General features: G+C 41.3%; 3 protein-coding genes across 3 annotated transcripts in view; 2 read left to right on the top strand and 1 right to left on the bottom strand.

Annotated features, from left to right (window-relative positions):
* The first annotated feature begins 179 nt into the window (after nt 1-179).
* Nucleotides 180-4,537, top strand: sar1ab (secretion associated, Ras related GTPase 1Ab). Its single transcript, XM_034101333.2, has 7 exons — nt 180-263; nt 1,504-1,574; nt 1,977-2,096; nt 2,195-2,260; nt 2,332-2,435; nt 2,531-2,662; nt 3,286-4,537. Exons 2-7 carry the CDS (start codon nt 1,517-1,519, stop codon nt 3,400-3,402), a joined length of 597 nt encoding a protein of 198 aa, XP_033957224.1. The 5' UTR covers nt 180-263; nt 1,504-1,516; the 3' UTR covers nt 3,403-4,537.
* A 521-nt stretch (nt 4,538-5,058) lies between these two features.
* On the top strand, nt 5,059-8,244 carry tysnd1 (trypsin like peroxisomal matrix peptidase 1). The gene is made up of 4 exons (XM_034100893.1): nt 5,059-6,382; nt 7,023-7,153; nt 7,257-7,442; nt 7,608-8,244. Exons 1-4 carry the CDS (start codon nt 5,295-5,297, stop codon nt 7,808-7,810), a joined length of 1,608 nt encoding a protein of 535 aa, XP_033956784.1. The 5' UTR covers nt 5,059-5,294; the 3' UTR covers nt 7,811-8,244.
* An 836-nt stretch (nt 8,245-9,080) lies between these two features.
* The window catches only part of spock2 (SPARC (osteonectin), cwcv and kazal like domains proteoglycan 2), a 47,076-nt gene continuing 44,733 nt past the window's right edge, over nt 9,081-11,423 (bottom strand). The window contains exons 9-10 of the mRNA XM_034100157.2: nt 10,772-10,903; nt 9,081-10,192 (exon numbers count right to left, since the gene is read on the bottom strand). Coding sequence (XP_033956048.1) covers nt 10,047-10,192; nt 10,772-10,903 — 278 coding nt within the window. The 3' untranslated portion in view covers nt 9,081-10,046. The remainder of the gene's footprint in view (nt 10,193-10,771; nt 10,904-11,423) is intronic.

Genomic DNA, 11,423 nt, shown 5'->3' with positions numbered 1-11,423 from the left:
ATAGAATATTGTTAATATTGTTGTATTATTAAATATAACCCCTTCCAAAGTTAATGAAGTATAACTCCTATATTAGAAGAGTGAGAAGAACAGTATTTTTGTTTAAGAAAAAACATCTGGCATGTGGGCTGCTACCATGGCTGCTACCGCCCTCCCTGTGACGTATTTCCGGTAAACTGTCAAACTCTGCTACATGTCAGTCGACGGGACAGGCTTGGACGAAAAACCAGCGGACGTGCAGCTTGTACATTTGGCAGATCCAGGTAAAATCATACATGTAACAACAAGTTGACTTAGTTACCTTTTCCCACTTAGTTTTAGGTGTATTGTTCTGCTTGTTGAACCACTTTTCTCACATTTTAAAGGTTTAGTTTAGTCATTTTGGTTCACTGCGCGTTGTTGTTTTTTAAATGTATCATTGTTTATTGTGTGACAGCTGATGTCGTTACTACAAGCTACACGTGATAAGCCGAACTGTGTCGATCATTGTAAAATCACTGGAACAAGTATTTCTGATGAGCTCCGTCATTAGTTTACTCTCCTGTCGTGTTTTTATTTATGTATATTTTTTAAGGATTACCGATTTGAGATTTGCGTGCGAAAACAGCTGTCATGACTACGGACATGTTTAAGGGTTAACGCAACACAAAGTCCCTGTTGTGTCCCAGTGTTAAATCCACAGACTTAATAATTAAACGCCACCTTTTATGAATGGAGTTTGTTGTTTACAAATGTCTGAAACATGATTGTATGATAACGTAATTAACCGTTGGGTAATTTCCCAAAGCCCTAGTCACTGCAGGCCTCACTATTCACAGCAACAAGCACATCAAGTATCACGAAGAGTGACAGGTGTGTGTGTGTGTGTGTGTGTGTGTGTGTGTGTGTGTGTGTGTGTGTGTGTGTGTGTGTGTGTGTGTGTGTGTGTGTGTGTGTGTGTGTGTGTGTGTGTGTGTGTGTGTGTGTGTGTGTGTGTGTGTGTGTGTGTGTGTGTGTGTGTGTGTGTGTGTGTGTGTGTGTGTGTGTGTGTGTGTGTGTGTGTGTGTGAGAGAGGGAAGCAGGGGAAGCCTGCATAGATCAAGTGTCCTTGCCACAACTTGCCATAAAAATAGTCAGAGGAAGATCAGTGTGACTTAGTTGAACAGTTCTCAGAACAAACCAGCATCTAAAAATCCTCTAAAGAGTGTGTATTGCTTAGTTTGCCCCCCCTTTCCATTTATGATTTAAAGCTTGTGTGATTAGAAAGTGATTACACATACCAGCAGGGTAATCCAGGGTCATGAATATCGATTAACAATAAGCTTCTGTGCTGGATTCTGTTGTTTCGCAACTGTACATTACTTGAGTGATTGTACATTTATTTGCAAACGTGTTCTTTCTTTGTGCTGTTATATGGGTTTTCATTTACCCGTGAATTATGACACCTTAACAGCAACTCAAACATGAACGTATTGCTGTGCTGTGTTGTTATTTAATGTGCCATAACAAATCACTTTGTTACAGGCAGTCCAGAGAAATGTCTTTCATATTTGACTGGATCTACAAGAGCTTCAGCAGTGTCTTGCAACTATTAGGTAAAGTAATGTTGGACAGAAAATGAGCAGTTTTTAGCCAGTCTGAATGAATGTCAGTCGCTTTGTCAGTAGAAATCAACCAAGCTTTGGGGCGAAATACCTAATCTATTAATACCTAATAAAATGACTACTAAAAAGTAGTTGTAGTGTGTTTCCTGTAAATATATTCACCAATTCCTTCCCAAACACTAACAACTGTGCACATCATTTATTTGTGTTATCTATATTTCTCAAAAACAGTGTGCCCCCCCCCCCCCTCCCCCCTGGTGTTTGTTATGACTGTGGGACCTTCCTGTTCTCTCCTCCTGCTCATCATCATTGAGATACAAAATAACATCCAAAATGTTACACCGTTATTAGTGATTTTATATGACTTATTGTTTGTTTTCTTCTTGTCCTCAGGTTTGTACAAGAAGAGCGGCAAGCTAGTGTTCCTTGGACTTGACAATGCTGGAAAAACAACACTCCTGCACATGCTCAGGGACGACAGGCTGGGACAGCACGTGCCCACACTGCATCCAAGTACATTCACACATTTCACATGTTGTCAGCTCAGCAATTGGCCTTGTGTTACTTGCTTCAACACTTGTCTAAAGTTAGTGCTTCCCCTCTGTCCTCAGCATCTGAGGAGCTGACCATAGCTGGGATGACCTTCACAACGTTTGACCTCGGTGGTCATATACAAGGTAGGAACAGGTCGAAACTTACGCTGACAGATGTCTGTTACATAAACGCTGATGTTGTGTTTCCCTCACAGCACGAAGGATCTGGAAGAACTACCTCCCAGCCATAAACGGTATAGTCTACATGGTGGACTGTGCTGATCATGAGCGACTAACAGAGGCCAAAGTTGAACTGGATGTAAGTTACTTGTGATGATTTCATTTGTGTATCAACGCACAACAACGTTTTTTTTAATGACCTCTTTTATAATATTTCACTCTTTCTGTCTGCAGGCCCTGTTGACAGATGAAACCATCTCAAACGTCCCGGTCCTCATCCTGGGGAATAAGATCGACCGTCCAGAGGCCATCAGTGAGGACGGACTCAGAGGAATGTTCGGTCTTCATGGACAAACAACTGGAAAGGTGATGAACATGATGATAATTAAATTATTTAAAAGAATGATAATGTCAGTCAAGTTTATTTTGTATTTGTACACTACTGAAAATAGTAGAATTTTTATTTTATTTTCTCTGTTATTGCTTTATGACTTGAATAAGTAGCATGTTCCTTCAAGGATTTGTGGAATGCATAATAACAACAACAACAACAACAACAGTGAGCTTCACAAATCACTCAAGGCTAGACCTACATTGCTTTCAGCTCCTGAGAAAATTGTATATGAACTCACTGTTGCTCTGAGATAGTAGAAAACGCTGTGTTTCTAATACAAATCTGAATAGCCATGGGCAGGCATGACAGTGCTGTTAAGACGCAGTTGGCATAGTACTGGCTCATGATAATTTTTCATCATTAGTGTTAATCGGGTTAACCACTTGCTGTCTCTCGGCAGAGGAAACAAGAACAGAGACAGAAAGGAAGTAGGATTCAAAAGTGAGGAATGATTAATGTCATTGAGTCAGACCGCAGCCCTACAAATATCCCACTACAGCATGCAGACATGTACAGGTTTAAAATCGTCCATAGGAAAGGTTATTGCCCTTTTTTGGGTTGTGAATTATAATCTGTGTTTTTTGTTTCTTTTCAGGGCAAAGTGTCACTGAAGGAGGGGAATTTGAGGCCAATGGAAGTTTTCATGTGTAGTGTGCTGAAGAGACAAGGATATGGAGATGGTTTCCGCTGGCTCTCCCAGTATATTGACTGATGCGCGTTCTTTAAATAACCTTGTTTACCATGCTACCTGCGCACACAGACATGTGTTACACAACACTACCTGCCGTAGAGCGATGTTTTGATAAATATACTTTATTTACGACTTTGTTTGTGCCTGTAGGAAATGTGTTTCAAGTAGTGTTTTGTGTTAATATACCATGTATTCTTTATGAGTTTGAAGAAATCTGTATGTCATATCAATCATACCACAGCTAGTCAAACATTAAGTTAGGAATAATCAGTCTGTGTTGTTCAGATTGAGTGTGGAGAGTGATCTTCATGGTGTGGTACTCTTAAGAATGTGTCTGCCATATAGAACATGTCATCGCTGTGAACCAGTTTCTGACCCTGGTTTATTTTTAGCGACTAGTGTAGACTTACAGTGAAGGTCAATTTGGTTAACATTTTGTACTGGGAGTTACTCTTCCTTGGTTGACGATTAATATTATTATTATATCTTTATATTTAGCTGATTTTTTTCAAAAATAATGGGAAGTACTCTAGGTTTTGTCCAAGAATGTAATATTTCTTCTGGAAAATGCTGCAGAGATTTGGTGCCATATTTCCTAATAAGGAACGTGTTAATAGTGAAGCTTGCTACCTCCAAGAACACAGACGGTTCTAATGATAGTAGGTTTTTTCAACCATTACAGGGTTTACCACTACAGGCCATATATGTGACCATAAGTGCATTAACTGACATTTTGCTGTGAGGAGCTTTATCTTCAATGGTTCAGAATATTGTTAAATAATTGCAGTATATCTTAACTGCATCAGCACAGCCAGGTGATGTAACAAACTCATACTTGGATGACAAACTACCTGTCTCATGAAGAGTTAGTTGCTTTGTAACAACTTGAGTACTTTGTGATTAGTAGCTGTTCACAACATGCAGTGATACTATGAGAGTACTTGGGCTGTGATTAAAAATAGAGCATGAAAGGACTTAGTGCAATACTATACATTATTTTGTATATAAGCTCTTATATATATTTTGCAATACAAACATTGGCTTTCCTTATGTTACATTAAGCACTGAAGCAATGTATCTGGTACAAAAGATAGGTCTTATTGTTATTCTATGTGTGAAGTTTGAGCATAATAAATATGTCTGACAATCCTTTAAATCTGTCTCATTTTTAAAAGTATAGTAAATTGTGTGATTCAACCTCAAACCAAACAATACTATTATAACTTTATCATTTTCTAGTTCTAACTGGTTTTAAGTTAAGATTATTAAAATGCAATAAAATGTACTGTTAAACACAATTAAACATTTAATAATAAACGTCTAATCTGTCCTTTTTGCCTGATAATTTCCATCAGCTGAACAGCCCGCCCATCCGTACATAATAAGTACTTTTTGAAAATATACAAAATACAAGTACACGAGCCATTGAACTGACTGGTTTTACAAATTACAGTGAATACAAATGGAATTAAGGCCTCCATCCTTTCCCTTTTAGATATAAACCTTTGGAAATGATTCCCAAACATGTCAAAGTTTAATTTACAGTATCAAGAACGTGTGGGATATGTGTAGTCGAAAGACCAACTAAGTTCCCGCCCTCTTGTTTCCGATTGGCTTAGAGCTGTTTGTATTCACATTCTGACCAATCACAGTAATCGTCAGGGGTTGTTTTGGTGGTTGACCAATGATACTCAACCAGGAAGCTAGAGGACAGAATTCACGTTATTAAATAGAACGATGCAATAAAACAGTAGTTACAACTCGGTGTCAGGTTGCTATTATCCCTGTCAGTATGGATGTTTGTTTTATTGTCTTACCACTGATGTCTGTACTGGATTTCTACGGGTTTTCCCTGTCTGAAAGTTGCTAAACCACGTTATCGACTATATGGTTAAAGTTCACCTGCTAACAGCATGGAGCTAAAGGACATAGAGAAGTGTTGCTGTGTTGTCAATCTGTTTGAGGCATTTTCAGCAAAGAAACATGTGAGCTGCAGCGGAGTTATCGTCCATCCTCAAAGTGGATTAATAATATGCACCGGCGTCCCGTTTTCCCGTTTTGCCACCGACAAAGATCCCCTCTCCGCGGACCACAGGTTCCTGCCACCGCACAGCTTCAGTGAAAATCTGAAAATCCGCGTCAGCTTTTCCACTGAGCGAGATCTGGACTCCAGCCATTCTGCACAGGGAGAAGCGTCCTCCTCACACCCCAGGAGCAAAGCAATAATTCAACGAGAAGTTGCTGCAGAGTTGCTGATGCTGGTGAACTGCCTGGAGTTCAATCAGGCTTTCCAGGCAGTTTTCCAAGATGCTGACCAGTGGCGTTTCCATTGTGATGATGAAGAGGATGAGGGGCTGATAAGAGATGCTCACTTCCTCAGCTGGTTCGCTGTGCTAAAGGCAAGTGATGTGGCAGAATGCAGCCCAAATGCAGGGGCTATACCCTGGCAGAGCAGCTCATCCCTCCATAAAGGATGCCCTGTTGTTGCATGTGGCTCACCCTTTGGCTCCCTCTGCGTGGATCTCTTCATCAGCACCCTCAGCAGAGGAATCATCAGCAACCTGGCCGGAGAGGACAACGCCATCATCCTCACAGACGCCCGGTGCTTGCCAGGCACAGAGGGTGGAGGGTTGTTTGCGGTGAAAGGCAAAGACAATGTGCGTCTCCTTGGACTGATTGTGTCTCCATTTGGTTGGAAGGCGAACGAGTGGATCGGCCTCACTCTGGTCTGCTCCGTCCACCTGATCTTCAGGAACATCATCCGCTGCATGACAGTTCAAGATCCGCTCAGAGATGTTTGGCTCCATCCAGGAGAGGAAGGCGTGATAATGTCAAATGCCGCCCATGAGTCGAAAGCTGTTAAATGCCCCACTGTGTGCTTTGTGGAGAGTGGACAGGTCTGGGGCTCGGGGGTCGTTGTCGCCCCTCAGCTGGTTGTGACCTGCCGCCATGTTGTCAACGGGAGGTCAAAGGTCACCCTGCAGTTCCATAACAGGGAAAGGTGACAGCACATCAAGGGGGGGATATCTAGGCGCCCAGTGTCCTATGCCACATTACAACAAGGCCTTTCAAAGGATTTTATGTTCCAGCAATGTATGTTTCTTTATGTCTAGTGTTAAATCCCCCACCTAGAGCTTATTCACAACCTACACGCTATTATTTTCAGGCACGACCCTGTCCAAAGATCTTTTTTTACGATTCAAATTGCAATTAAAAGATCCATCTCCCTTTGTTTGTTTACAGCCAAATCATGCAAAGATATATGAAGAACATACCATTCAAACATTATATATATATATTTTCCCATTCACGCTGTTCTCTCTACAGGAAAGGATTCAATGGGGGAAATGTATCCAAAAGCATTTTAATACAGTTCTTACAGCAAACCTTTTTGTCTACAGCAGGAAAAGCCCAGATGGGACCCATAACAGTAACGATGGCTCTGTGTCCCTGAATAGAATACAGCTACCATCGTGTTTCTCCTACTGTGACAGTTTAATTTGAGCACTGAGTTGCATTTAGTTTGTGGTTCTTCAAGGGTTTTTTCAAAATCAGCTGTAAGGATTTAGGATCTTTCAGTGTTTCTGATTTGGCACGAACAACTAAATGTTAGCTGATGATTTTATTGATTTCTTTTTCAGAGTCCATGATGTTATAGGTGATGTGCTGTTTTCCACTAAAGCCTCTTCACCCTATGATCTGGCTCTGGTGCAGATGAGGGACCCTGCCACAGGGGCTGTGGTCCCGACAATGGCTCAGAGTTACAATCCGGGTAAGATTTGTGACTTGTTTCGTGGTAATGAGTTACACATCGCTTCCAGAGGAGATCTTTGCTCACTATAAAACAGTTATGAGTTAATCTTCTCTGCCTGCAGGTGAGTCTGTGGTTGTAGTGGGATACGGGGGCCTGGGTCGGAGATGTGGTCCGTCCCTGACCTGTGGTGTCCTCTCCAAAACCATCAGCTTGAACGAGCAGCCGGTCATGCTTCAGACCACTTGTGCAGTACAAGCAGGGACCAGCGGGGGGGCTGTGGTGCGGGCACGCTCAGGGGAGCTGCTGGGTAAGAAACTACAAAATCCTGTTCTCTTTTTGATCAGTGGGGGGCATATGGTGACCATGGAAGACTTCACTGTAACAAAGCAGTATGCATAGAGATACAGCTATACTTACCAGATACTCTTTCTGCACTGTTATGCAATTTGAAGGATTATTTGCTATTTTGCAGGTATCGTTTCCAGCAACACGAGGGACTTGGCTGCGAAAGTGACCTACCCCCACCTCAACTTTAGCATCCCAGTGACTGTTTTCCAGACAGTGTTGCAGAACTTTCACGAGACAAAGGATCTTAATGTGTTTAATGTGTTGGACAACTCAGAAAAAGAAGTTGAAACAGTGTGGAGACTACAGGGTGCACAAAGCAAACTATAACAGAGGAGCCCTGCACTTTAATATATTAAACCGAGATGGATTATTTGCAATATTAGATCATGTTAATATTATGTGACATTTTTAAACAAAACTGGTATTTTCTAATTTATTACCAAACCTCCATGTGTTATTAAAACAGGCATAGATCTAAAGGAGTTCATTTAAATAAAACAAGAATCATTCATTACTAATGTTGATACGCTCACCCAGAATTATGCAGTTACCTGTGAAATATTTAGAATGCTATTAGCCAGTTGAGGTTACTTTAATATCTGCTGATATTGTTTTAGTGTACTGAAATGTAATTATATTAATAAAATATTTTATTCTGGTAACAATTCAGTGTACGCTGGGTATATTTCTGTCACAAATTATGACAACTAAAGGAATATAAATAGAGCTACAAATCTTAATAAAGCAAGATTTAATACCCATATGTATCAGTGTGTTAAATCATAATGAATCAGACAGAACATACCTGTCGAACATCTATAGTAACCCTTTGTCTTACAGCAACAGCACAAAGAAAAGACATTGCAGAATGTGTTATTTACACCGGGATCCATTTCATATGGCATGTTGTCGCCAAGCAGGAGGAATATTCAGCATAACGGGCTGACAGGTTGCTGGAAATGATTGATCCCTGTGGGTGGCCAGAAGACTTGCTGTCGGTATCAGGTATTCAGACATCTGTTGGCAGGCACTTCCAGCTAGCACATTTAGGATTTCACCCACTGGGACATAACTGGTACTGATTTCCATTATCACCGAAATGTGAAACTGAGAAATGTTATTTAGAGGATTTGTTACTGTCAGTTTTTACAATGCTAAGACAAGCTTTATTGGTCTTATCTTCCAAGAATGTGCATACACCGAAACGTACTGTAAGGTCTCTATTTCACTGTTCCCAGACTGCATAGTGAAGAGACTCCAGTAATGTCCAGAGGATGCTGCCGAGAGAGGCATTGTGCTGATATGCAGTCTGTATCTCATTTCTGCTGCTTCCCCATAGCTATAAGCTCCACTGCTGCAGAGCAAGAGGTAGCAAGAGGAAAAGTGAGCTGGCAATGAGCTGTCCTGCTCAGAGGGGAGCATTATGTCTTTGAAATGGTAGTTTTTAAGATGGCACCGATGAGATGTTTATTATAATCTTTTTACCTATTTTCTATAGTGTTTAACTTGTAGTTGAAGGCTTAAAATGATCCATAAATAATCCAAATAGAAGCTTTTACTTTAATTATCAGTGTTTTAAGACCTTTAATGAGGAAACCACAGATATACAGACATTTGTTGTACTATGAATGGCCATGATTACTGTAAACTGTATATATTTATATGCTGCATAACACTGCTGCTTAAGGATTGTGTGTGAGAGTTTGAGGAGGAATAAAGAGAAAACACAAACATTCAGACACAGATATACGGTGGCCAACTGGGCCACATAGGCAAGTTTGTTTTATTTAGATTTTTTTATTAAACACAGTAATTGATCCACATTATGATACGATGTACACTTGTCAACCAAGCAGTATATTCTGCTAGTTTTTCGAGGCATTAATAACAGGACTAATAGGTGACTCTTCTGATACACACATTATATACAAGCTAAAGAGTGATGCGTGAGGAACATTTATATTTTAGTAAGTCATGAATGACTACTGTCACATATGAGCTGAAGCAAATGACATGAAAACGGTAAAGTCAAAGGTAGCTTTCCAATAATCCAACGTGGCTTCCTGTCTTTATCACCGTTTCCTGCCCTGAAATCTAAATGTTGTTAATCTGCAGGAAGAAAAGATGAAAACGGCCAATTTGGAGTATTGAAATGCACCCAGTCAATTTCCTTTTTTAAATGTTATGCAAGCACATGACGAGCACCTGCAGCCGCTTAAAGTATCCATTATGCATCAGCTAAAAACTGCTCAAAGATAGTTCAAAGGACTTACAACATAAGAGAACAAAGATTCACAAGTATGAAGGACAATATTCTCCAGACTCCATTTCTTAGTAGTGATATGCCCCCTCCCCCTGCCCCTTTAAAGTACATCCTGTAACATTAAATACACCCATTACATATGCATCTCCCCTCCACCAACCCTAGAGGCCCTTTGCTTTTTCCATAAGCCAGTGTTGTTCTGAGTGTGATAATTTCACCACCTCCATCTTTTTGCAAAATCTGTGTGTGTATGTATTCAAGACCATCGAGATGCTCCTGTAGAGAGGCTGGACTGCACATTTACCAGATATAACCCCCATCATCCACCTCCCCCACCTCGCCCTCTTCCTCCTCAGCCTCCTCTGCAGTCTCCTCAGCCCCCTTCTCTTCCTCGTCTTCCCATCCAACCCCGCTGCCAGTATCACCTGAATATGCCATTTCATCATCTGTTGAGAGAGGGAGAAAACATGCAGGGCAGGAGGGAGAGGGGGGGGGGGGGGGGGGGGGGGGGTAGAGGGGGAGATTAAATTATCCACTGTGGCAATCTTAAATTCTGCAATCAATTCTGTTCAGCATGTCTTCCTCTCAACTTTGACAGAGTCCTTTCTATCAATGAGAAATCAATTAAAAAAACATTGACTGCAATGGCAAAAGGGGGGCATGCGTTTGACTTTGTCTGGGTTTTAATAGCTATTTCTAAACCTTGCCAGGGGAGCCATTCTTATCAGGAGCAGGTTCAGTCCAACCAGCCCTCATTTATCTTGAAAGACTTTTCTCACAGCGACAAGCGGCGCTTTGGAATGCAAATGACTCCGGACACATGAATGTGGGACTGGTCCCTGCAGTGAGTTATGTTGCAGTGGGCCTCAGGCCTTTAACATAAAGAAAGCCTTGTACAGAACGCATGTGGGGCGATGTAGAGAAGCAGGCCATCTGCAGCAGAAATGTAAAGAAAATGCGTCGCTACATTCAGCTTTCAAATTCTATTCACTTTTATATTGACAGCTGAATCCTACGGGGCTTACCGCAATCTGGCTTGCCGCGCATCCTGGATCCGGCTACTTCTCCTCCGTTTTGGTCCACACACCAGCACTCTCCCCTGTCACACTGCTGCTTCCTGTAGTAGCCGTCCTCGTCGCAGCTTGGGATGAATCGACCTGGCGTTCACACGTAGAAAAACACAAACAAATAAGAGTCGGTTCTGGTAAAGCAACCTTAGCCTGCAAGGAGATAAACACAGCCTGCATCATGCTTCACTACACATGGCGCCGATGCCAAGTGAGAGTGTAATGCATGCAGCATATGTGGCAGTCAATTCCCTTTTCCATGAATACAAATATGTTCATGGAGAAAGATAGGGGTGAATAAGTATTAAATCAGCATATTGGGGTGGTGTGAGAGGTAGATAGCTAATCATAATGGGATGAGCAAGGGACACAACATTGGAAAGTTCTCAATTTCTAAATCTAAACTGAATATGAAATACAGCTTGTGTTCACACACTACAGTGTAAAACACGTTGGAGCTGCATTATCACCTTCATGCTTGGAGTTTTCCTTAAAGGTGGGGTAGGTAAGTTTGAGAAACCGGCTCGAGATACACTTTTTGTTATATTCCATGGAATGCTCTTAACATCCCGATAGCAATGAATATCTTAAGTGCTTTGACAACAAATCC

The sequence above is a fragment of the Pseudochaenichthys georgianus genome, chromosome 15, assembly GCF_902827115.2.
Source record: "Pseudochaenichthys georgianus chromosome 15, fPseGeo1.2, whole genome shotgun sequence".
Taxonomy (NCBI): Eukaryota; Metazoa; Chordata; class Actinopteri; order Perciformes; family Channichthyidae; genus Pseudochaenichthys; species Pseudochaenichthys georgianus.
The sequence above is the reverse complement of the archived record's forward strand: the minus strand, read 5'-3'. Positions and strand labels throughout refer to the sequence as shown.

What these genes read in the sequence shown, in the direction of transcription:
- sar1ab (XM_034101333.2), top strand. Translation starts at nt 1,517, where the DNA reads ATGTCTTTCATATTTGACTGGATCTACAAGAGCTTCAGCAGTGTCTTG. An exon ending in CGTGCCCACACTGCATCCAA is followed by an intron (nt 2,097 to 2,194) that starts GTACATTCACAC and finishes CTCTGTCCTCAG; the next exon opens with CATCTGAGGAGCTGACCATA. An exon ending in ATGGACAAACAACTGGAAAG is followed by an intron (nt 2,663 to 3,285) that starts GTGATGAACATG and finishes GTTTCTTTTCAG; the next exon opens with GGCAAAGTGTCACTGAAGGA.
- tysnd1 (XM_034100893.1), top strand. Translation starts at nt 5,295, where the DNA reads ATGGAGCTAAAGGACATAGAGAAGTGTTGCTGTGTTGTCAATCTGTTT. An exon ending in GGCTCAGAGTTACAATCCGG is followed by an intron (nt 7,154 to 7,256) that starts GTAAGATTTGTG and finishes CTCTGCCTGCAG; the next exon opens with GTGAGTCTGTGGTTGTAGTG. An exon ending in ACGCTCAGGGGAGCTGCTGG is followed by an intron (nt 7,443 to 7,607) that starts GTAAGAAACTAC and finishes GCTATTTTGCAG; the next exon opens with GTATCGTTTCCAGCAACACG.